The sequence below is a fragment of the Zonotrichia albicollis genome, chromosome 1 (assembly GCF_047830755.1).
Source record: "Zonotrichia albicollis isolate bZonAlb1 chromosome 1, bZonAlb1.hap1, whole genome shotgun sequence".
In the NCBI taxonomy this organism is placed as follows: domain Eukaryota; kingdom Metazoa; phylum Chordata; class Aves; order Passeriformes; family Passerellidae; genus Zonotrichia; species Zonotrichia albicollis.
Window position 1 is genome coordinate 105,952,928 of NC_133819.1, and position 26,402 is coordinate 105,979,329.

The 26,402-nt window shown below is 34.7% G+C and overlaps 1 protein-coding gene across 1 annotated transcript in view; it reads right to left on the reverse strand.

The window, feature by feature from the left end:
• Positions 1–401: 401 nt before the first annotated feature.
• Positions 402–26,402, reverse strand: part of SMCHD1 (structural maintenance of chromosomes flexible hinge domain containing 1) — a 69,463-nt gene continuing 43,462 nt past the window's right edge. Inside the window, exons 29-48 of the mRNA XM_074549213.1 lie at positions 25,618–25,785; positions 24,443–24,568; positions 22,463–22,542; positions 20,986–21,143; positions 19,235–19,350; positions 18,732–18,793; positions 16,648–16,735; positions 16,097–16,228; positions 14,801–14,947; positions 11,270–11,396; positions 10,980–11,099; positions 9,610–9,695; positions 8,471–8,593; positions 8,062–8,252; positions 7,183–7,292; positions 5,772–5,842; positions 4,718–4,889; positions 2,600–2,758; positions 1,781–1,904; positions 402–813 (exon numbers count right to left, since the gene is read on the reverse strand). Of these exons, the coding sequence (XP_074405314.1) occupies positions 711–813; positions 1,781–1,904; positions 2,600–2,758; positions 4,718–4,889; positions 5,772–5,842; positions 7,183–7,292; positions 8,062–8,252; positions 8,471–8,593; positions 9,610–9,695; positions 10,980–11,099; positions 11,270–11,396; positions 14,801–14,947; positions 16,097–16,228; positions 16,648–16,735; positions 18,732–18,793; positions 19,235–19,350; positions 20,986–21,143; positions 22,463–22,542; positions 24,443–24,568; positions 25,618–25,785 (2,463 nt within the window). The 3' untranslated portion in view covers positions 402–710. The remainder of the gene's footprint in view (positions 814–1,780; positions 1,905–2,599; positions 2,759–4,717; positions 4,890–5,771; positions 5,843–7,182; positions 7,293–8,061; positions 8,253–8,470; positions 8,594–9,609; positions 9,696–10,979; positions 11,100–11,269; positions 11,397–14,800; positions 14,948–16,096; positions 16,229–16,647; positions 16,736–18,731; positions 18,794–19,234; positions 19,351–20,985; positions 21,144–22,462; positions 22,543–24,442; positions 24,569–25,617; positions 25,786–26,402) is intronic.

Sequence of the window (26,402 nt, forward strand, 5' to 3'; positions counted from 1 at the left end):
AGAGTACAGGTCAGTAGATTTGGTGTCCACATCCACTCTGAGGCAGAAATTCTTTGAGGCAGATGTGAACCCACATGTCCACACCCTTGAACACTGTCTCCTACGTTATTCACAGGGCCTCAACTAATAACTACTGTACTTTTCAAGTTTAGCTTCCTACTCCTGCCCTATCTTTTTCTTTCAATCAAGTCTGTTTTCAGCTGCTTGCTCTGACTCTCGCTGCAATTCTGTCTTTAATCACGCTTGATCGTTTTCTGCCCTGTTCATCACTAAAATCTTTGCAATGCAGATCACTAAAGTGACCTTTGACTGTCTTCCTCAAGACAGTTTGAGATGCTTTTTAAATTAAAATCTCATTTCATGACACAATCTATTCAACACAAGCGATTGTACTGTCAGTATTTTGTAATGAAGCAGTTTTATTGCAAAGATCTTTTATTTTCATAAATAAAAAAGAATATATTTAAAACCTTTTTTTTCCACACACGAACATAAAAACTCTGAAAGCTTTTAGAAATGAAAATTAACTATACAAAACTTCGGCTATCAGTGTTAAATACTTACACTTGTGTTCCTACTAACTGAAATACATTTGTATCTTCTATCAGTATAAAAATGTTCAGAGTAATGGTAATACCGCATAAGTATTTCCTTTAAGTGAATATATTCACATTTTCCATACACAGCTTTTCCCAGCAAGTCTCATCAGTCTATGCCTTTCTTTTCCGTGGAGTTCCATTAAGTTCTAAAGGGGCCATTTGCAGCTCTTGCTGTTGCTGCTGCTTTGCAGTAGAGGAAATCCATTCTTCTGAGCTAAATAAAACATAGCACAGTGGCTTATAAACAAAGTTTTTCTTTTTTATAGATATATATATATATCTATATATAATATTTATATAGCATAGAGTTCCCACAAGTATAAACAATATAATCCCCATATTTGTACACAGCTTTTTATTACTGTATTTATTTCTTTAAAATGAAGAACAGCAACAGGCTAATATCAGTTTAACTACATAACCACTTTAGTTCTATATGTAGATAAAAATTAACACAGTAACAAGTATAAAAAATAAGGAGACATAGCAATATAGTGAACACTTGTTCTGAGATTCACAGAACAGTACTGGGTTAAGATTTAAATAATCTCAGAAAAATGACCATAGTTCAGCAAAGACAATGATGTACTCATGAGGAGAGACATGAGAAACGGCAAAGACAGTTTCATGTTACTTTAAAGATACAGATATACAGATTTCCCAAATTTTTGTGTGTGTGTGTTCAAACACTCAGCACAGAGGGAATGAGAACAGATGCATGGGTAAAACACTTTACCACCAGTTCACCTCAGAGAGTTACTTAGAAAAGTAGTGTAAGAATGATTCTATTACATAATAATAATTATTCCCATGTTCATCTATCCAGTATTTGACAGCAGACCTTAAAAGAGTTTACAGACCGAGCCATCTGAAATGGTTTTAGGTGTAACAGTGTGGAATATACCAGAAAATATGGGGAATGTGGCACACAAAGATAATCATCAGTTCATAAAGAGAAACAAAATTAGAATTAGTAAGAAAATCTCTATATGAGATTTAACTTTTAAATGAGGCAGAAACTTTTAGAAGAAATTAAAAATTATCTTGAAAATCAGCTTTATGCAAACTCTATTAATTGTTGCTTATTAGATACAAATATGAATTTAAAAATACGAATAAACTAGTTTTGGTTTTGAATTCAGATTATGGGAAAATAATTACTAGACTCAGAAAATACTTACCTGTACAATTTCTTCACTGTGTCTCTTCTCATTCTTTTGGGAGGAATGGGGGTGTCAGATATATCTAAAATTATAGGCTGAAGTAACGATTCAGCACCTTTATCTGATAAAGCAGGAGTCATACCTATGAAAAAGTTGCAAGTAAGAACCAATAACAGAAAAATTAAACCTGCTGGTTATAAGTGGGTCCTATAACAATAGAGTTAAACCTTTGAAATAAGACTTTAAAAATGTCATTAATTTTATGGTTACGTTATATCTAAAATAGAGTTCAAAGATGACAGTTAAAATGATTTATTTATAACTGTTCCAGAGTAAATGTTGATTTTTAAAATATTATTTGATATTGGCATAAAAGAATTTTGTAACTCAGACAATTCTTGCAGACTTCAGGGTGTTTCTTTTTATAGCACAATGTTTTGATTGTGTTTCCTTAGCAAAAGCAATTCAGCTCTTTATTACACAGTCATTTCAAAAAGCATGCCAATGTTCTGTAGCACGGGGCCAGCCACAGTAATAGTTATATAATCTCTTATTAGTGAGATCACAGTTTCATGTTCACAAGATACAGGCTGACCACATTCTTACTATCTGAAGACAATAGAGGGCAGTACTGCTCTAGGCAATATCCACAGCATCATACTACCACATACAGGTTTTCTATTCTTTCCTTAAAATGTGACATCTCTAAGCTACTAATTAATGTTAACAATTTACATTCATAGTTTGAACTTCTTACTTTGTAAGAGCAAAATACATCTGGTTGCAGTTAACTGTTCTCTTCCTATAGCACATCAAAATTATAGTACAATAACCTACCCAATTTTTGTTTTACTAGCTTGAGGCTTTTCTCTTGTTCAGCAAGTTCCTGTTTTCTCTTTTGCATTTCTGGAGTGTTCAATGACTGCAAATGTAAATCCAGGTCCTTATTCACACTATCAAATTTAATCACTGCTGCACGGTATTGCTGAAGAAGATCTAATTGACAAATAAAACAATAAACCACAGAACAATAAGTAAATGACCATTTTGATTTAGAATGCTACCAATACAAACTAGGCAATGTATAAATCCACAAGAAAACATACCTTTCAAAACACTACTTAAAAAAAACATCCAAACTTATAGTGGCTATTCTTAAAATTACTGTAAAAAGAAAACCATATCCAGTATTTTGACTCCTCTTTTCTTTTTGAGTCCACATCTTAGATGACAGTGAAGTACCTGCAAGCTCTGAAAATTATGTGGGAAACTGGTATTACTGTACACTTCTTGTTGCCTGTGTGCTCCAAGTGAAATTTTCTACCTCTGATGACATTAAGTGCTTGTAGCATGTTGTGTTTTCAGTGCTACAAAGCAGAAGCTTGTATTATTAACTTGAATTGTATTCCACCTTGTGGACCAAGTGAACATTTACTGAGTTTCACTCTGTCCCACTATGGAAATCTAATCAAGCAGACTCAGATAAACAAAGGCGTATTTTCTTGACAATTTTTTTTCCTCTTTAAACATGAGACAAAAATATTTCCCACATCCAGGCACTGAATAAATATGTTAAGTAATAAAGGAAGGGTTCAAGCATATTAGCCTGGACTCATTCATTTTACTTTCAGGTGAGTATGAGGTATCTTGCACAAAGCTTAACTGAACACTCAGTGACCTTAAGTTTGCCATGGGGTGAAAGCTCTCACACAGAGAGCTGCTGCAGACTGACAGAAGTCTGCAGACTCTTAGTACAGCTTATTTTACAAGTACCTTGCCTAATCTGTTATTACACTGGCAACTTTTATCCTACAAACATTCAAAACAAACGTTCAAAAAGAGCATGTCAGAACTAATGCTAAGTGTAAAATTAAGTTCAAAACAAGCCCTGTGTAATGAGATACTGTCCTTTAAATGGAATTTTACTATGATTTTCCTTTAAATATCTAGTACCTATCTAGGTGTAATTAAAACATGCCCTTTTCTTCTACCACGATTGCTCCAGTACTAAACTATAAAAAATTTCAATTTAATTTGTATTGGGTCATAACTGAGTTGAACAATTGAAAACATGCTGATAGACAAATTGTGCTAAACTCAGTGTATTTTAGTCTGTGATTGACATGCTTACTGTGTTTTCATTAGGCATAATATATTTTTACTAAAATGCTGAGAAAATATCTTTTCAATCCTTATTTCCCTCCCCTACTCAATTGGTCAGTGCTAAGTAGTTTTTCATATATATGGCTACTTTAATAGGTATGTGTGTTCTCTCCCCACACCGCTCCACTGCACTGTCATGGATAAACTTGATGTCCTTTCTTTTTAAAGTTAAGTATTTAAGAACAATCTTGTTTGTAAGTAAGACTTTTCAATGTTTTTTACTCATCAGTCAGGTCAGTTGTTACATGTCAGAAACTGCATCTACTAACTTAATTTCTAACCTTAATTCTAAAATGAAGAATCCAAGCACATAAAGAAATGGAAGTGATCTCATAGGAAATAGTGTAACTTATGAGATATTCTCTCTTGAGAATATGAATTTTTCTACCACTGTTTCATAGAGCTCACTTGCACAGAAGAAATTCTAAATTGATTATAGTGTTTCCAGAGTAGAAAGATCTAAAAATTGTTTCTCAGTGATGCCAGAATTCAATCAGCTCAAGCTTCTCATGCTGGCTATTTGAATGATTATTACTGCTTATACTCCTTTAATAAGACTAAGAATAAAGGGGATTGTCTCATTATTATTATTTTTTATTTCAGGAAATGTAATAGCTGTGAGCTTTTAAGAAAAGGCAAATTTATAAACAGAATACTGTGCAGCTCCTACTTCTTAAAACAACCGTATGCTAATTCGAAGTTTTCCTCTCTGTATTACATCAGAGAATAAAAAACATAGGACAAGCAATAGAATTTTGTAAGTTTTGTATGTTTGTGATTTCATTAACCCACCTATCTGTACAGAGATAGTAGAGTAAAGTTTTGGCATTGGTGCTCCAAATACCATTCCTCTGAGTTTGTCCATTGGAGGAGCTTTATTCTGCAGGCCTCCAAATTTTCCATTGCTGCGAATCCTGTCTCCTTCCCTAGTCAGCAAGGTAGGGCAGTGTGTAATTTTTACAACCTGCACAGGTATAAAAATCGAGAATAAATTAGTAACTCCGCAGAAAATCTAAGTGTTCAGCAATGCTGTTGTGAACCTTTGTATTTTTCAACTGCAATGTAACTTTGTCCCCTAAAGAAAAACATATTTTATGAAATTACGTCACGACTTTGCTTTCAAGCAATAGAACACATTTATTAAAATTAAGCATTACTGTCAATAATTACGAAGACCAGTTTTTTTGGGTTTCTGTTCTCACATTTTCCAGAACTCTGAAGGCAGAATATAGATCTATACCTGGGAAAACTGATTATCAACATATATTGGAAGCATAAGGAAGCAGAGGCAATCAGTACAGTTCTACATTCTTATGCTCAATCATTATTTTGATTCCAGCAAACTCATAAGCTGAAAGTAAAAGTGCTCAGTATCAGCACTTCCTCAGAGACTCTTGCGTGCTAAAACATGTACCATTAAACCTAAATAAAATGGGTCTCAAAGACATCTAGTAAGTTTCACATCAAGTTTTTAGTCAAGTGGACCTGAAATTTCACCATGTGCCTTAGACTCCTGTGTTTTATGAGTCAGAGTGACTAGGAAAGTACAGAAGAACCTGTGCTTAACACTAACACAGCAGAACTGAAGATGCTTATCTTTGAAAACATGGTCCCATGTGCCATAGCAACAATTCACATAATGGAATTTGTTGAATGGAGATAATTTTGTCAGTGCCAATAACAGACATTTCATTCACTGTTAAGTGCTTTGAGACCCACAGACAGTAAGTACACTTACAGCTAACACAGCATTAAACTAGGAAATTACTGTAAGTTTTTAATGTATTAAATATGTAGCTCTGCAATATATTTGTATAATAAAATTTAATGAAAAATTGAAACAAACCTCTTTTCTGTAGTGGTTGGCAGCATCCAAGTTATCTATAATGATAGTATCACCCAAGAGCATACCAAACACTGAAAAATATAAATTTTTGAACTATGAAATTTCTCTGGAGCAAAATAACTTGAGTTTTGAAAAGTCAATTCTGAGGCATCATTATTACATCTTCTAAGATAAGTGCAAGGGAAACAGCATGTAAATAATTTTTGTTTCAACAAAATTCTCTTGAGGTTGAGATATATATGCAATCTTCTGCTTTCATCAGTGAATTCATAAGGGGAAAAAATAGTACATTTAAGTGCCTTTTGGCATAATTGAGTGTATTTTTCAATAAAATAGTCTCTTGATACTTTACATTGATCAAGATACACATAATAAGTTTCAGGGAATTATATAAACGTTATCTTTTTAAAAATCTTCCTGGAATGTTGAATTTTGCTCTCAGTTTCTTAATATTTTTCTTAATATTCAATGCTTTATCAAAGAAAAAAACATTCACAATAATCCAACAGCAAATAATCCAACTGAGCTTAAGACTCTTCTGCTAATAGAAGTCTCTTCCATACAAAATCTAACAATGTAGTCATGCACCAGATAGGTCGTGCAATGTGGTTTTTCAATTCCCCAATGGGCATGAAGAAGAATTTATAGTTAAAAGTCTGTCAATATCTAACTTTCTGAAAATGCACAGGGTTAAAAACTGGTCTTTATTAATAGCAGATAGGAATACTTCAATAGTGGGAAGTCATGAAATAAAATGCAAAACTTACTGAAGTAACTACAGATGCCAACTCTCCATATAAAGGAGCAGATCTACTTCATTAAAAAAAAAAGTGTAGGAAAAGGTAGGGATTGCCACATTGTTAGAAAGAGCAAGAGGATAATAGTTTCCTCAACTAAAATCTATGTAAAAATTGAAAGATTTTTCACAACTACTAAGCTGTTTAAGCATAACATACACAGTCATGTACAGTTCAGTCTGCATGTACTTAAATCTATGCATTTCACATTTCTGAGAAGAACCAAAGAAACAAAGCCTAACAAAAGGAGTAACTTCTGCACTATGAGATTATAAAATTAATCTTGTGATAGCCAGTTCCTGCTCTAAAGAGCCTGAGAATAAAATAATGGTGCAGGAATTTAAAAAAGAAAAAACCTGCCATACATCTAAGTAGACAAGATGAAACTAAGAAAACAAGCAGAAGAAAGTGGTCATGGCTGAAATTTTCACTTTTATTAAAAAATAATTAATGCTAATGCCCTCCTATTTTTACCAACAGAACTCAGGATGAATGTACTCTGGTATCTGCAAACGTATCAGTGAAGATTATTGAAGGGATTATAATTTGTCATGTTTCTGTATTTCATTCTTTAAAAGAAATAAGTTATTAATTATTTTTTTCTTATCATTTACCTGTTTGACAATGTTCTATGTTATCTGGAAATGTTAACAGATCTCTGGCAAATACAGGATTTCCAATAGGTCTGAACAAGGTTCTTCCATTTCTCAAGTGAGGTAAAGGTCTGGTTAAAGAAAGAGGACAGCAAAGGAGAAGAAAAGAAGAAAGCAATTTGTCTTTATTCTAGTCAGGAATCTCCAACTGAATTAGATGCATCTTAACACTTCCACATTAGATAAATGACTCCACCATTACCTGAAATGCCAGTTATATTTAAGATGTTTTAGTGAAACACTGATTTGTTATGAGACATTATTTCCAACAAATTCATATGACTAATTTATGGACAAGTTTTAATGCACTGTATTATGAAAACTGAGAATTTGAACATTATATATGCATTTATACATCAGATCTTTTCTAAAGGGCATTCTTATTATATTAGCAGTCACCTTCATAAGCAAATGATTTTCAGGAGCAGAAATACTATATTTTTCAGGCAACTGATATAGTAAAATGAATTTCTATTACTACAGATGATTTTAGGGATGTATTTTGAAACTGGAATTTTTCAAGGTTATAATCTGATTAGAAGCACTATAATTATTTAAAATAAATTCCTGCTCTAGAAAACATGTAGACATGAAGAAAAAAAAATATTATCTTATTTAATAGAAACACCTTTTTATATAAAGAACATCACACAGTAGTTAAAGATGTAAAGCTGAGATTTCAGCTAACGCTTCAAGTCACATTACTGTTGCTATAATAAGCAGCCCAGAAATTTTATACTTCAAATCTTTAACTGAAGTTTAACAATCAACTTAGACAAGAAAAAAAGAGTTGAAGAAGTATGTAATACAAATGTAGAACTTTCACTGTTTTTTTTCTACCTGCTCCAATCTGGAAGTGTCTTCTTGTAAATGGAATCAAGGGGTAACACTTGTTGTCGACCTTGAGTTTCATCGAAGATAGAACGAGCAGCTTCCGTGGTCAGTGTGACAACACAGTCCATGTCACTTGCCAGGTGCCAAGAGATGACTTTTGCTGCTTCATTATCCTCAATTTGAGCTAAATGTGCAATCTGTACCACAGAAGTTACAACAGTCAAAACAGAAACCAAGACTATGTCCCCCTTTCATAGTAATCACAATAATCCTACAACTTCAGACAAACATTTAATTCCCCTGTTGATGGCTCTGTTAGGGGAGCTGATCATCGGATAATTTTTCATCACTACCACTCTGTGGTAGTGATGAAAACAACAAAACTCATTAGAAGGCTCTCTGCAAGAAAACTCACCTTGCCTAGAATATCCTGGTTGCCTTTTGGATAGTTTGGGAGAGTACAAGTTCTCCTTGGCTGCTTCATTACTCCTTCTTGTTCCAACATCTTTTTTTTCAGAAGAGAATCCACATACTGAAGCTGAGAATGAAAATTTAAAATCAGCAAGCATGTACCACTGGACTGAGCAGCAGAAGTAGTTATCTGTCATCAGTTAACTTTCTAACCTGAAATAATAACCTGAAGCAGACTTTTAACATATAAGGGACCACAATCTCAAGGAAGAGCAAAGGGAAAAATCACTGCAATTGTGACCAAATTTGCTAATTACTTTTTTTCCCCTTTTTTTTAATTTTTAAGGACTTTAAGGAGCATTTCACAAAGAACTATCAGTGCTTGATTAGAGACAAAAGTGAGGAAAGTTTAAAACAGCAGGAAGAGATACTCATGAATGCACAAAAGAAACTATTTCAGAGGGTGACTATGTCCAAGCATGAAAAATTGAGCTAGCAGGGGGGACTTCAGTATTGTGACTGCAATTTAATTCTACTGATTTGTGATTAATGACTATAACTTGGTCTTATTTGATCTAAAGATAATTGTTTACATAGATGTTTTCTTCCCCCAAATGTCAGTAGTTTGCCAACTTTTTTAAAGTTTCTTAAAACATAATTGTATCTTTAAGGGAAATTAGTAATGAGGTACATTGCCCTGAATATTTCCAAACTTATTTTTACATGAACTTTGGCAGTAACATATGTAATTCTCTGACTCTCTAAAAAAAGTGCTTTCCTTTGGCCTACTTATGCCAGAATACATCCAATATATATTGATCAACCTCCTATAACCTACTCTAACATCTAGCAGTACCAGTAACACATGTAACCTTAGCAGAAACATAACCAGCAAAAGCACAAGACCAGGATATAAAAGACAAGGTTTTTGTTAGTTCTTTAACAGTATTTTAAAAGATTATCACACTAACAGAACAATACCAAAAACAAAAGATCTAAAGTTTGACATTGATTCACGAATTTTTCTACAGTTTAAATTTTCACTGTTTTGGTAACAGGTGTGGTTCAGCAATATTAGTATTGATATATTATTGATATCAAATTTAGATATATTAATGCAGTTTAGTAAGAATCAAGTCATACTGTGTTTGTCTGTGGTAATTCAATTTGGTGCTTTTTCAGTTCATTCTTCAGGACAGCTTCTCGTGTTTCAGCTTCTTTAACCTGACCTGAAACATTTGAAACAAAACCAAAAGAGAGTGAGGAAGTGCTAGGAAGCAATGGAACACTTAGAGAATTTCTTAAAACTTTTCAGAATTATGCCAGCTGCAACTGACCCTATCTACTTCTTAATTTCAGCACAGAATATAAGAATTTTTCCACAAAGATCTTGTGATTTTGTCCAGTTTCTAAACAATTTCAGCAGATGTCACACCTTCAGCTTCAAGAAGCAAAGGGGCTTAGACCTTATATCAGTCTGAGAACATTAGCTGGTTTTAGTTTTCATCCTCAATTATCATTGTAAATGCTTCTCCAACAGGTGAATTGGCAAGACAGGAGAGAAGAGGGGTGGCTGACACTACCTTCTTTTGTCTGTTATATGGGACACCACTTTCTGGACATTATTTCCTCAGCTCTCATATCTGAACTAATCCCATAAACAAATGAGTAAACAGGTGAGTTGCTTTCTACCCTCTAATGACAAGAAGTTTTTACTTGAAAATGTTACTTAAGAGTACAGCATTATACTTTATGCTAACTTACTCTCCACAGATGTGTGTGTATGAAACAAAGATTTTATGCTTTTCACTGCAATTCAGGATTTTCTATTCAAAATGGAAATATGTAGTATTAAAATTACAACAAACAGCAGCATCTTCTATACCAATCCACTTTACTTACTTTTGGTGATTATTTAAAAGAAAAATTCAAAATGCAATTATTAAAACAAACCTTGAGATCAACAGGTGGGATGATTCAAACAAAAAAAAAGGCAAAGAAAACGTTTCCTTCATTCATAAAGAATTACATTTGCTGAAGAACATAAACAATGACACAACACTTCAGAATAATGTACACAAGGTCAAACGTGAGGTGGAAAAGTAACATTTTGAAAACATAAGACTACCTTTAAAGAGGATTATCTATAGTTTACTCTCCTCAAATTGTTTTTAAACAACTGTTGAATTTCCAAATGTATGAGCATGCAAAGATGGGAGTGAAAGGCAGTCATGGATAAAAAGAACACCAACTTCAATGTTCCTTTTCTACTTTAGATAATCCTGACATATGACATTCTACATCAAAGACCTTTATAGGTAGGAACAGCCTAATAGATAGATGCTAAATAATTAGATGCTTCCCTGCAAGATATACACCCTGTCTGCTAGCCTCTAATTACTATGTCTCATGATTTCAATATTGATTTTTCACCCCTTCTCTATATTCTGAATATCATTATAGGCAGAAGTTTAATTTACAGAAAAATTATTTACATATTTGATTGAACTTACATTTCATTTCAGCTACGAGCTGATTTGTAGTATCAAACATCTTTCTGTAAAGATCTATGGACTTAGATAATTGGTCTTTCTCCCTGGTCAGTGTTGCCATCAGCTGCTGCTTCTTGGAATCTACAGAAATACACATGTAAACTTTTAAAAGAAAACACAGTAACGTGCTTAATTGGTTTAAGCATTAGCAAAAATCTATTAAGCTATTACATAGTTCTGAAAACATATTATGGATCTAAAAATAGCTGATTCTAAGCAAAAGCAACTATTTTAGAGCACTTGAAACATACCATTGTAAAACATAAACGACAGACAATATGGTTCCAAAGGTTTTTTCAAAGCTGGCAGATGAGGCTCAAAGACAAGAATATATTCAGTGCTATCTCTTCCAGGACTGTCTTCAGCCAGCACTAAATTCTGTGAAAATAAACAAACATAAGTTTATGCCCATGCTTGAGGTTACACACAAAAGAAACATTCTTCAGATGTAAATCTCATAAGTTACATAAGTGTAAATGTGAATCTTGTGAGTTACATAACACATGATATCTATACAGTTCACAGCCTTTTATAACAAATAAACAAAAGTAAAATACAAAGATACAGCTATTTTATTATTAAGGAATTAAGATTGTCATTTTACCTGTTGAAAAAGTCTTAGTATTTTTGGCTATGTATTTTATTTCAGAGACACACACTCAGAAATAATATCCTCTGCACTGCCTCATAAGCAAGATATCCTCAGGTGTACTTCATTCAGTATGTGAAATGCAAACAGATCATTAAAAAGAAAGACCCAAAGCATAAACACGGAGAAGGAGGAACAAACTATTCCCAGTGCTCAGCTAAAGTTACTGCTGTTACCATGGAAGTAGACAGCAAATCCCAAATGAATGAACACTATACATCCAAACACTATCATAAACATTTAACTTCTTATCAATTCCTTATTGAAAATACATACTAAATCCTTTGCCTTTCTTTATAAACATGAGAAATATTATAAAACCATAAAGGTAAACAGAAATAAAATTAGTAAAGGTACGATCTAAATGCGCTGCTACTTTGGGAAAAGTATCATGCATAAAATGAATAATTCTTATAAATAAACTCATACTGTTTCCACCTTTAACATGTAGAAATTGCCACTCAACTGGCCAAATCATGAGAGAAGTGGTTGCAGCCTAAAAGAAGAGATAGATATAAAACCTTCAAAGATAGTCTTCATAGCTTTCAAAAATATTGTAGCTACATATGTTGTCAGGAGAAGGCTGTAGTGGAAATATTTTTTCCTCAGAAAATATATGTCAACAAAAATCTTAACATTTTTCTTCATTAAATAAGTTCCTGAACTTATGACTAAGGGTAAACATGTCAGATTATCACTTTCATTATTTGTGCTAAGTGCACACAACTGTCTTTACAAACAAGATGGAACAATTTCAAAATACTTGAAGAACACAAGAATGTCCCTTCCACTCCTTATTACAAATCATATGAAACGGACAGTGCATCACAATCAACAAATCCTTTCCACATGGCTTTTGTGAGTAGTCTGAAGCCAGTGAACTCAGTATAAACCAGATGCCTGAAAACTGCCTGAAGAGGGGAAGATACTGGGTTCACTGAAATGCAATTTGCCCCCATGGATGACTGGGGAGCACAAGTTACTGTCGAAAGCAGCAGGACCTCTTTAGATCATCGTAATAAAAAGGAAGAAGCATGCAAACCCCCCCCCCCCAGCTCCCACCAAACCAGGAAAAAAACCACCCCATCTGCTTACAAAAAAAGAAAAAAAAGACCAGGAGGGTAAAGGGCAAAATAAGCCAAACAAACCACCAACCCCCTAAACACCATGAAACTCAATCACACTCTCCCCCCTCTATTACATTGGCTAGTTTGTCACTGATGGGGAACTGGAGAATTTAGGTCACAATTATGCAACAGGAGGTTACTACATGGAGATAAACCGAAAAAAATTTTATTTCTGCATTAGCAAGGAGTCTTTGAAATTATCCAGTAATTTTATCTGAACTGTCACAGGTTGTATATGGGGTTATTGTTACCCATATAAAGGTGTTCAATTTACACCTTGTTACCACAGGTGTAAATACAAGAATTGCAGAGTGTTTTGTTGGACCAGTGGTTTTAGCTGATCCTTTACCTAAAGCTAAAACCTTTAGGTTTTCCTAACCCCATCTGCCTGGAGGAAAATGTGTTCACAAACCAGTTAATTACTCCTGAAACATGGTACAAAAACCAGAGAAACCCAAGAGTGTACTGTAAATCAATCGGTATATTAATTTTATCTGATATCTCTATTCAGTCTCTGCATTTTATTTTACTAGTTTATTTTTCATACATATTTTGTCACTTTTCTGTATGGATCAGAGTAGACAAGAATTTGACACATTAATAACATTTGGCCATGTTAACTAGATGTTTCTGTTCTTGACTGTTATTGACAATGAATAACTTAGGCTGTGTCATTCAGTTTCACATATGAAGCTCCATAAAAGCAGTCAATGAACTGAATAAAATATATATTATAAAGAAATTTCTATTTAGGACCTGTAGATTTTAGGATTCTACTGTAGTTGTATGGTGGTGATTTCCAAGATTTATTTGGAGAATTCATTTGGATTGCTATGCAGTGTCTGTCTCCACTTGGCCCACACTGATGTTGGTCTGTCATAAAGCTGTTTCCAAAGAGCGAGTTAGAAAAGGTGGCTGAGAATATGTCCTTAAAAAGTTGGATCCTCCTTTGGTACATCTTTTAACTGTTTGAAGACTTCTACAGAAGTCAGACTTTTAAAATATGTGACAACCAAATGAAATAGGGGTATAACTTTGCTCTGCCATTCTTATATGATATTTCAAGTTGAAAACAAAAATCAATATACAACTGTTTCACCAGAGGAATACTACTGAATGAAGTTCTATATAGGCTTGAGATTGTAGACAGAGATTGTGACCATTCCACTTAGAAGAAATTTCACATTCAGCTGGATTTTCTTTGGTGTGTTTTAAACGGTTCCTGGTTTTGGGCAGGAGCACATTTACACTGTGTCTTTGTATTGTATTTTATAGCAACTGTGAAAGATGGAACTTACAGGTTTTAAAAATTCAATCTGTATTTGTTGAAGAAAAAGCGCCTGCAGTGATGTGACTACAATATGCAGTTCATTCAGAGTATGCACGATGTCAGAGATTCAAACCAAAATAAGGAAAGCATTTCTAACAGCCAGATGTGTTAATGAGTGAAACAAAGCATAAAGAAAAATGGTAGTTTTATCTTTTTCAAATGAGGGCAGGATGCCTTTCTACAAAGTATATATATGCCCACTACTTAGAAAAAAAAGTAAAAAGAGCCTAGCAAAATTTAATTAGAAATATATGAAGAAGTCAGTCTAAATGATCTTAAGATATAACAGCCTGAGAGTACTATAAATAAAAATGTAAAATAATGGTAATATTAATGGTTTAACTACAAACTGGTTAAGTGTTATTCACATGTGAAATTCAAATGAAGAAAATATTTTTCCTGGATTTTCCTGAATGTCCTGGTCCCTAGCTGAAAGTACTTGCACACTTACCTCACTTGGAAAGGATAAACTTTTTAAAGAATGTCCTTCCTTCAGATTTTCTGAAAATCAGCAACCAAATACAGAAGAAATCATTTATCTACTTATTTCTAAGGGAAACCTACAATATAACTAAATCTCCACAGAACACAATGAGATGTAAGACAACTTTCAAAGTGCAGGAAAAACAGCCTTATTATACACAGTGTTCATGGCGCTGTGTATTCAGTCACTTACAATTTCAGCTGATCCATTCTCCAATGGAAACTCTACTGTATTGACTTTCCCCTGAAACTGCGGGATCTCAAAATCTTCGTTGGGGCTTTTAATTTTTGCTATTATTTTGCCAACTAGATCAAGTCCAGTGTGGTTGTTGTATTCATCCTGTGAGTAAAAAAGAAATTAAAGTTAGTTTTGGACTGAACTAAATAATTCATTCCTGCACTGCCCTGGTTTTATATGGCAAGGTGCTAGCAGCCTCTGCAGAGGCAGCCTTTGTGAGGAGAGGCTGCACACGGCCAGTGCTCCAACTGAGCACGGAGCCAAAATGGTGTTTCTTTATACTTAAGAATGTACAGAAATGCACAGGCAGGTGAGAATGGGGAAAAAAAAGAGAAAACAGCAGAGAGTGAGAGAAGGAACAGCAGGAGGAGCAGAGATCTCTGCAGCTCATAGGGAAACTACACTGGAGCAAGTACTTCCCTGTAGCCAATGATGGACCATGGTGGAGCAGAGACCTGCATGGAAGCCCATGGAGGACCCTATGCTAAACCAGGCTGATAATTCCTGGACTGCAGCCTGTGGCAAGGGCTCACAGTGGGGCAGTTCATGAAGGACTGTGGCCCACAAAGGGACCTGCACTAGAACAGGGAAACTGAAGAAAAAGCACTGGCAGGAAGGAGCTGAGGAGCTGTTACAGGTTGACTGTGGCCCCCATTCTCCATCCCCCTGCACTGCTTGGGGAAGAGTACAGCAATCTGGAACAAAGCTGCACCTAAGAAGGGTGGGACAGTAGGTGTTGCTTTAGATTTTTCGTCTTTGTTTCTTATTGCATAAATGTTTTTTAACTGGAAATGAAATTAAATTACTTTTCCACAAGCTGAGTCTGCTTTGCTATTGTGGTAGCTGGTAAGTGATTTCCTTTTATCCCTGTGAACATTCAAAGTTCAAGAAACCTTAGTTTTGGTAATAAAAGATTTCTCAGAGAATAAAAATCATGGAGAGAAACATCTGCTGTACACATAAGTGTTTTCCCACTAGAATTTATTCTTGAAACAATTTTTTTGTGTGGCAACAAGACATGGATTTCAATTGAGATACCTGACAGCAAGGACAAAACATTTCAGTTTTGGTCATCTGTATGTAAATCTAAGAAGATGGACCTGCCATATGCTGAAAAATCAATGATTAACATGTTTTTAAATGAAGTGAATCTGCAAAGAAACAGTAGCAATGCCTTACAGCAAAATTCAACATAGTTTCAGCAGTCTTCTACATTTCTTTAATTATGATTTTGTATGGAAGTATAGTTACCATTAAATGGAGGTATAAATCCTTGACCAGTGTACGGCTGGTTTGAGCTCGAACATTGGAAACTGCTGGAGTAGCCGGTAAAGAATCAGGTAACAAGCGTACAGGGTCATTAGGTACAACTTCAATTATAATCTAGCAGAAAAAGAAGGAAAAATGAAACAAAATAAAACAAAATAAAGACTGACATAATTAACTACAAATCACCTGCACACCTGGGTTGCTCAAAATCACTAAAACAAATGTGCGTGAAATTTGTGGACAGACCTGAAATAAACTAGCACAACCATAAAGCAGTTCTGCTAGGTTGCAAATTATGCACCTCTGTTATACCGTCAAATTTTTGGTTACTTTTGGTTATAGAAGTTAATGAAAACATATTTTGATAATCAACAGTTTGAAATCAGTAACTGTCAAAAATAAAAATTAATTTTTTTTCAAAAGTTGTGAGTGGAAGTATTTCCATTCTGAACCTACAAAGTATCCTAACACTTCACCCAGATGATTCTGTATTACATGTTCTTGGCTACTTGCAATTAATTATAGATACAAACCTGTTCACTGTTGAGCATATTTGTCTTATCCATTGCAAAGGTAAACTGTATCATGTAAGTGCCCACCCTCTCTGGAACCACTTTATCCCTAAAAAAAACCAAAAATAAAGCCCAAGCAAACATGAGACAATATTATAGTCACAAGTATGTAAGTACACAAGTAATTCAAACTCTGAGTTGTTCTCCAATCTAGTCAGAAAGCCCTACTAAGGCATAATACTCCTCCTTCAGAAAGAAGGCCATCAAACATCTTTAAGAATTAGAGTAAGGCATTTGGAAGTTTGAATGAGGGAAGTCTCCTCCAAGAGTTTATCTTTTCTAGATGACAGGATGTTTGTCATGGCCCTATTCAGAAATCTGCAAGTCTACACCATTTAATTTCCTATTCAGAATTTTCATACAGCTACCAGAGCAAAACATAGATATGTCTAGATTTGGAACAACAACCATTTCTCTCCAAATTTAATAAGATTTTCGTAAAATCAGAGTATCTAATTCCCTCCTCAGTCAGATTGTACAAAGTTGTGTAATTGGGATCACTGGTCAAGGCTGAGTATAGTGAAAGAGAAACAGAGTTTTCCTTCTAACTGACAGCATTCCAGAGTGTAGACCACTGGCAAAGAACCCCTACCATCAAAACATGGAGAAAAGCCCAGACACCTGAGGTTCTGCTGCTATAATTTCACCCAGCAAGGAAGGCCACATGGCATCCAGAGGACTTTGCAGTATTCAGCAAGGGATACCAGTGACTTAAAAGTGTTTACAAACTTTTGAAGAGCTGCAAACAGCCAAGATGCAGGTATTTCTCCAAACATGACATGTGGCATTCTTAAATTGATTAATGATTCTTGCACTCAACATACAACAGTTTAACTGTTTTGTCAACATTAAGTAACTTATTTCTTCTGATTTTTTTTGGCAAGTAGTAATATGTAAGATTCCCTGGAACACTTAGCTTGGAAAAGATGAAATCCCAAAGCTTTAATATTTCTAGAACAGACCACGACTTTTCCTTTTTTAGATTTCACAAACAGAAGTAACAATTCTTTTCTGCATTTTATTTAGCTTAAGACTGACAGTAGCATCTGCCTTGTCAGGATACATTAAAACACTAATTAGCAAATAATCAGCTAAGGATCTCATGGCTGGACAGACACAGGCTTTAGAAAAAGAAGAAATACATGACTGCTATGGAAGTTGTTTCAGACTGCATAATGGCATCTGTGTTACTGACTGGCAATAAATAGACGAAAACCATCTGAGAGTGTGCCAAGAACAGGAAAACTTGAAATAAAGTCACTTGATAGACAGTGATGCCACAGACACTGGCAGCAACATGTAAAATGTACTTTCCTACAAGGGCTGCTAATGGGCAGTGCCTACTCTCCTTTCAAATTTTTCAATAAGGCTGGGAGTTTTATTTCTGGACATTTGTGGACAACTAGTGAACTACAGGCACCTATGAGAAGCCCACTCCCAGGAGGCAAAAGCTTAAATCAATAGCCACTACCATAACTACTTAGCTAATCCCATAGATTGTCTACTAGAAATAGATGTAGAAACAACATGGCAGTCAGGTGCCAGCTTATGATGAGCTCTAGTTCTGCCACCTTTCATTGAAGACACTATTTCTGAATTAGTAGCCCAAGGAATGATTACTAACAGGACCAAGGCCATTGCTCAGGATTGATGCACAGCTAGAGAAAGTAGCAAAAAAGAGTTAAATCTTCTTAGTCCAGTCTGCAATTCTACAGTAGTTGAAGAAATATTGAAAAGAATTAAAGAAAGTTACCATCTAAGTTACAAGCTGATCATTTAGCTCCCTCATTGCTAGCCTATCTCAAAATGTACTCTATTATCTTGGACTCCTTTCTTCTCTACTCTCAAATTATACAAATGTCAAAAGTATCTAGGAAAGAATTCAATCTTTATCTCAATGCATCTTGCTAGTATCTTTCACCTCTTCTGTATCATACTAATTCTGTGATGGACTGTTATTATCAAAACATAAAACTCTTCTACTTCAAACTATGCATTTTGTATAGTAAGTTCCATGAGTATTTACAGAATAAATGCTGTTATACCTGAAGTAAAAGAAGCCATCTTCCTTGTCATCCTTCACCTTACTACAGCTAAATGTTGTAACCTGTAAAAATGCAAAAAATTTAATGTAATGTACTGAAAGTACTTAACTTGCAATATGCTACCAAGCCTAAATGATTTGTGCAGTACTGATTAGCCCACAGTGAATCAATGAGACTGCCTGTATTTTAGACACTAATTCATGTTCTTAATTCTCACAGTCTTTTCTTTGCAAAATTCAATGTGGCTACTTCTAATACCCTCCCTGCTATGAGTTAGCTTCTGCAGAACAGCAACACTTTTGTCATTATTGTAGTACAGATGATCAATCTGACAACTTGTAACAGGACAGACACTGATAAACACGTAGGGTTGATCTGCAATATTTGTTACTTAAAATCTAGAACAGGATGCAGATCTAAGTCAAATGAAAGACAGCTTCTACTATGTTTGTCCTATGCTGGCATGTTCATAGCCATTTTGAAAATGCATTTTGATGACTTACATCAACTGGTGTTCTAACCCGGCCACTCTGTGCTTCCCACATTTTCATGGAAATCCGTGCTGGATTAATATTTTTAATAATGGTGTCATCTTCAGAAAGAACACTAACCATAAAATCTGTAGGACAAAAAACATGTTTTGAAGATTATTTTTATTCAGAATTAAGCAGCTCAAACTTCATTATTTCTGTGTCTCCCTCATACTTAAGAGAAAAAAAAACTTACAAAACAAGCATTTCAAAAAGAGCCAAAACCACTACAAATTTCAAATCAGGTAAGAAAAACCTTCTCTCCTAGACCAGGTAACAATCCTGAGGGAAACCAAACATCTACTTTATGACAGCTTTTAAAAAAAAAAATCCTAAAATTTCAAGTCTGCCTTTCTCAAATTATCATTCTTATCAAAACAGCACACCAGGCTGCTTCTTGCTCTCAGGGATGCGTACCAGTAGCAGTTGAGCAGGTGATTCCTTCCTTCAAGGACAAGAAATCCAAATCCCCCTTTTCCTTCACAAGTGCTTTATTTCTTACAGACTAGGATCACACAATTGTTGCAGCTGTTAGAAGTCAGCCATAGGAAGACATTTCACTCTGGTGACTGGTTATGCAGTCAAACTACCTGCCATTTTATAACCCAGAATGAAAAATTTCACTTTTCTTGTAGGCCCCATAGAAAGTGCAGTGATCTGAAGGAAATGGAATCCAAACTGGAATAAAGCTACCCTTCTTCTAATTCAAAATGTGATCAAAGCAAATGGGTTTAATGCATGTAAATGAACTTGCACTGTTCGTGCAGGACTGAATTTTGCACTTTAAGGAAGGACAATGATTTGATGAGCATGAAAAGTTCAGGCATGACCCCCTCCGAGATTAGAGTGCCTGCCCTCGGGTATACCTGAAATCAACAGTAAATCAAATAATTAGGATGCTATTTTATTTATTTAATAATATGAGGCGGTTAATACAGAATTTATTATGAAATAACTAAATATCATATATACTATATATATTGTCCTGAAGAAGCTGTTTAATTATCTTTCTTAACTAAAACCTTGGTTGATTTACACTACATATTACATTTGAAAAATGTCTGCTTGGCAGGGAGGTTGGAGGTAGATAATTTTACAGGTCCCTTCCAACCCAAACCACTCTGTCATTTTATGATTCCTCCAGGAAAAACTAAAATATCTCGTGAATTTAATCAAGGTCGTAACACTGTACTAGAGTATTTTAAAAAACAAAAACCTCTTGCCATAAAAATGTTGGCTGAACAAGTTATGACAGCCAAGAAACAAACTCTTTTGTGAGAGACTACAGCAGGAGAAAAGAATATTTTGTGTTGTCCTCCTGTTGATTACTTTTGGTTTGTCTTGGCTCACAGCTGACCTAGAATTTCACAGCTACTTCCTTTGCTACTATTCCAGAGCAAAAGATGAGGGAAAACATACATGAACTGGCTCAGATCATATTTTACTGAGACAGAAAAGAGATTCTGTAATTTTACCATTTATAGATGGATAAAAGGAGCAATTTGGAACAAATAAATAAGAGGTCTTTTGAAATGCTTTCCAAAGTTGACCTACATATCTCTTCTGTCCAAGTGTTACATCTCAGACACAGTTGTTACAAAGAACTGAGAAAACAGACCAGAAAAACCAAAAATAAAATACAGTAGGCAAACCACCAGAATTGTTTTCCACAGATTTTCAAAGCTCTTGAGCGACTGATTTCCACCAAAAAGTCATATACTTACCAGGAAAAGTACCTCCTGCTGGAAAAGAAGGACTTTTGTCATATTTAACATTCAGGCAGATAGGTTTCTCAGGATCAGGAAGGACATTTACTGTGATTATAAGACAATCTAATATGGCCTTGTTGTATGAGGCTTTAATCTGTAAAATGTGCTCTCCCCTGCAATATAGAGAAATCATAAAAATGGATGTAAAATCTCTTCTGAAAAGACAATTTTCAACTGGCCTAAAGTCTGAATAATGTACATGAAAGCATGCTAAACAATATCTAGTAATGTAGTAGTAAAGAGAAGAAAAAAAGGAACTGTTAATGCAATGTCAGGTAAGTATAGTCACAAGTTATTCTTAAGATATTAACTTGTTAATTTTGTGTTAATATTTCATTATTTCAATCACATTTCATTGCCTGTAAGACACTAGCAACTACAGCCTCAAGCAGCAGACAGTAAAGCAAAAAGCAGTTAAAATGGTGAGAAGCATTCCACTTTGATAAATTTCCAAAGAGTGAATCCAAGTACCATTCACATACAACAAAGTACATTGAAAGTATATAATGTCTTCAATGCTACCAAATAACTAATTTTCTTTACAAAATTAAAAACTTAAATTTTTAAGTTTAAGGTTAATTTTTAAAAGTTTAATTTTTAAGTTTAATTTTTAAAAGTTTTTTCAAAAATTTCCTATCTTTTAAAAAATACAACTGGGAATATAGTATTTAACTGCACAGAGGTAGTACTTCCCAGGCAGTTTTGATTATGCTGTAAATAGTATGATGTCACACCTGTTTCTAACCTCCAGTAGTAAACTGATAACTAATATTCATCATCCTTCTACCAAGTCACAGACATCATAAATACACTGAACACCATCAACAGCATTTAAAACAATGCTGTTTTAGATTTCCAAATGCAAGAGTACTATGAGTCAAATCCTCCATATTTAAATTCAAAGAACAAGCGCTTATTGCTAGTTTCAAATAACCTAAAGTCAACCCAGTCTTGCTCCAAAACCTCAGGGATACAGGGAGTGGATTGCAGAACTGTGACTATGAGTAAGATACAAAAATGATGAACTGAAAAGCCATATGGGACCTAAGTATGTAAGGGAAACTATACTTGAAGTGAGCATGAAGAAGCACAAGATGAAGAAGCAGGAGCCACAGTACACATATGTGCTGGAAATGAGACTTGAGCAGTTGAATTACAAATAGGAAAAATGAAATACATCTATTTAAAATTCCTTAGGACACTCTACCCAATCCTTTAAAACAATGTCTAGCACAATAAAACAAAATTCAGAAAATTTTAGCAGCAGCTTTTCAATAGATCAAAAGAAGCAGCTACTGAATTTTATTTAGTTAAGCACTTAGATTTTTGTAACTTACTATCTGGCCATCCACCTGCATATGGATAGTAAATCTTAGTTCTAGATTAATACTTAGTAGTACTTTATGAAATTCATCCGGTTTTCACTACTTACCTAGGTGCGTGAATACTAAAAACTCCCAGGTTAGCCCTACCAGTGTCATCTGTTTTATGCTGCTGGTTTGAAGGAACAAGCTGTCAAAAAAAAAAAAAAATCTTTCAACAACACAGAAATACTCTGAGGACAAAATGTTTATCTCATTTGCCTGCATATGTCTGTTAATTTGAGCTGTAGCTAAAATTTGTACTGTAAGTTAGGGAAAGATATACTGTTATTAGGACAATATTAAGGAAGAGGGTTCAAATTCTCTACCAGATTTTAAAAGCAATCACTTCATCTGAACTAGGACACTTTCTTCATTAATATATTAAAATATTTTATAAATGTTATTTCTTAAACTGCAACTGATGCTATCGTATCATCCACAGCAGATGTTAATCTGAGTGTATTTTCAGATCCAAAAACTTTCTACAAACAATTTAGTGCTTGTTACAGTGTTCCTCCAGTTTTTACTCAGTTTTGGATCTGTAAGATAAAGGAGTAGAGGGAACACATGCTACAAACTGCATAGTATCAGGCTTTGGAGACTTAGAGGATGGAATCTGAAATATAGAGAACATCTTATTTGAGAATTTCTATTCCCAAAATCTTCTCATTTCTTTTGAGAGACTGTGCACACCACCTATTGGAAATGCCAAGGCAGAGCATGCTGTAATAAACACTTTTATAACAATGTTCAACCTTGGCTTTCAGAGCACTTTGTCCTGGACACATCCCACTCAGCTAAAGAACATGTGGACTCTAAGACATGCTGCTGGTGCTCCCTGGAAAGAAGGCAAAAAATCTGAGAAGACACAGCATGCCACCCCAACGTCTCTTTGACCACGGCACTATCACACATTGCTACTGCCAAGGTTGTGTCTTCTCTCAAGAACAAAATAACTAGAACCCACAGTGAGCTTCAGCTGACACCATAAAAACAGTAGATGGTGCAAAGAAAAAAATCTCCAAACTGCAAGGCAGGCTTCTATGGCAAGAGAGTAAAAAAAGACAGAAAAAAAGGTTCAGGAATATCAAGAAATCTCCTTCAAAATATCCAATTAAAAGAAGTAATAATAGCATAGTTAAATTGGGCAAAAGCTAAGGTTGTGGCACAGCTTTGGAGGAGTGAGCAAAAGAAGGTTGTCTGCTGTTTATTCTGAGAAAACTGAGGAACGCAAATGCACGGCAAGCAGGAACAAAAAGGGAACAGGACCTGTCCTGAATGAAAAAATGTTATGTCCAGAGGTGGATGAATATATCCTGTGTTGATAATATATATATTTAATATAACGGTCTCTGTACTGACAGGTAGGAATGTTTGACAGCTTGACTTGACTTTCCTTTTTTGTTCAAACACAGGAATAAATTTTTAGTGAATGGAGTATTCTGTCAAAGTCCTTCCTTTGTACAGACTAAAGTGAAAACCATCTGATACTCATACCTCACTTATGGAACAGACAGTAACCACTTGTATCTGGGCTAGATTTGCATCCTCATTGTTTTAATCTCATTTATCCTGCTTTTCACACGATAATCAAGTAGGGCCCAAACCTGCTGACCAGCTTTACCTACAGACCAGTAAGTCATACATGCAGGAATCAAAATCAAAGAACCACCAGATAAAAATTATTTGGTTGCTAGTTGAGACTGTACCATTGTCATTACTCTATCATTCAGTAAATTACCTCTGATAACATGGGGGGATGTGGTGGTCTGATGCGCATGCAAAATTTGGAAAAAAGGTTCTGTAAAATATCTGGAATGTATTCGAATTTTACTCAGATCCTGTCTTATCCAAATTTTGTTATATTTGTGGGTTTTGTCCTGGGACCAGTATATGATATTTGTTGTCACAGTTCTTATACTAGTTATTCTTTTGTGATCTTACAGTATTTTATTACATTTCCAAAAATGTCCTGAAAAGTAACATACCATAGACATGACAACAAAACTTGTGTTAAACAAAGTTCACCTAATAAGGCCAATGCTTACCTTTAAGTTGCTACTCTTTGTAAGGTTGATTTTGACATTAGGTTCAGGAGTTGGATTTCCCCACTGATCACACAACTGAACAATAAGGGGCTTCTGCAATTCTCTACCATTAATCACTGCCACAGGCTGGAAGAGACACAAATACAAGATACTCAAATGATGATAATCAATTGTACATATCTTGGACATTAACAGCAGTTCAGGAACCCCCAGAGCAACAGTGCCCACCTTTCCCATATTATTTGTCTCCCAGAACACCTAGACCATGATTGAATGGTATGTAGGAATGCATTTCTAGAGTTTGTTTAAATTCTCTTTTTATAATAAAATGCACTACTTGAATTAAATGGCATGGGTTACTCAGGGTGATGTGACTAAAAGGAAGGACATGATTCAGAAGGGCCTTATCGATGTTCTTGTTGTAGGAAGAGCCATGATCTAAAAATTTTATTTTCTGATATACTTGAACAGCTGCCAAGAGAACAAAAATAGTTATGCGACTTCCTGAACCTTCTGTTTAATTTTCTTCAGTAACCTCCTTCTCCATTTTCCCAAAACACCAATCTTGATTCCTGTCCCCTATTCAGACAATTTTCTTTTTTCTGCTTTTGATTTTCTATTCTGATTTCTGCAAGAACTTAAGCACTGTTCTTTGAATAGCCAAAGTAAACACTGAAAAATAATTTTAAAAACCTAAGGCAAATAGATGTACAGCACCAAAAACCTCCAGCCATTCCATTAAGTCTTGTACTCCATTGTCTGTAAGTGTTCACTTTCTGACAGTAAACACTTGTAAACTGAAGTAAATCTGGGACTGCCATCCTACATCCTGAACATCAAAAAACCCCAGTAAGAGACAGAGAGATGAGCTGCCAGCCATTACTACCACTAAGGATTGTATTTCTGGAAAACAGCAGTGAAAGATGGGTGTCAGGATCCAGCCCACAGTAAAATTACTGCACTAGAGAAAAGTTACACTACCTGTAGAAAGGTAAATGGGGCAGAATAAAGTTTACAGTACTTAAGGTTGTAAACATACACATATGAGTTAGATTACTCCAAAATAAGTTTACTTTTAAAAGCCTAATGGAGCTAGCTATTGCATGAAAAATGGAATTAAAATACCTGACTAGGGACCATGTTGGTTTTTTTTAAAGCAAAATTGTTCAACTTACCTTTTCTAACTCTGGCCAATCCACAAGCTGCAATTTAGCTGGGGATCCTGCTACTAAATTCACTCTGATAAAGTCAGAAAACTCACGCCAAGCAAAGCACAATTCTTTGCTTCCAAGTAAACAGGGTTTGTATCGAATACCTTTTACTTTCATTGTCTGAGTACTTTCCTATTGAGAAACAAAGAAAATTTTATCAAGAACAAATAAAGCAAAGTAAAACTTACTAGTATTTTTTTAATATAGCATTAATGCTATAAATACTGTTTGGTATTTTTACTGTGAGACAGTGGACTAAAAATTAAACTACAACTTCTATTCCTTTGAAATTTTAATGAACTTCATGAGTAAGAAGTGACACATTTCAAACTCAAGAATTTTTCCTCAGAAACTTGTTTTTCAGGTTATATCCAGTGAATTTTAAAAGGTATAGATACTAGTCCATTCTACAAGGTTTTTCAAAACATCTTAAAATCAACTGTACCAACATAAAAAAACACAGAAGACTAAAAGCAAGATAGAAGAAAACAAATAGAACAATGACCTAGAAACAAAGCAACCCTGACTCAAGCACAGAGTGAACTGGCCTCCACATTTTACAGCTGCAGCAGTGATAAGGTTTTTAACAGATGCAGCTGTGCTCCTTAGAACAGGATCATACAATTTTAATGCTTTAAGCAACCAACTAGCATGTAATTTGAATACCTTTCCACATTTTTGGTTTAGTTCTGTGTAACAGAATTAAGACAATTACCACACAAATGCCACAAAGGAGTAAACTATATGAC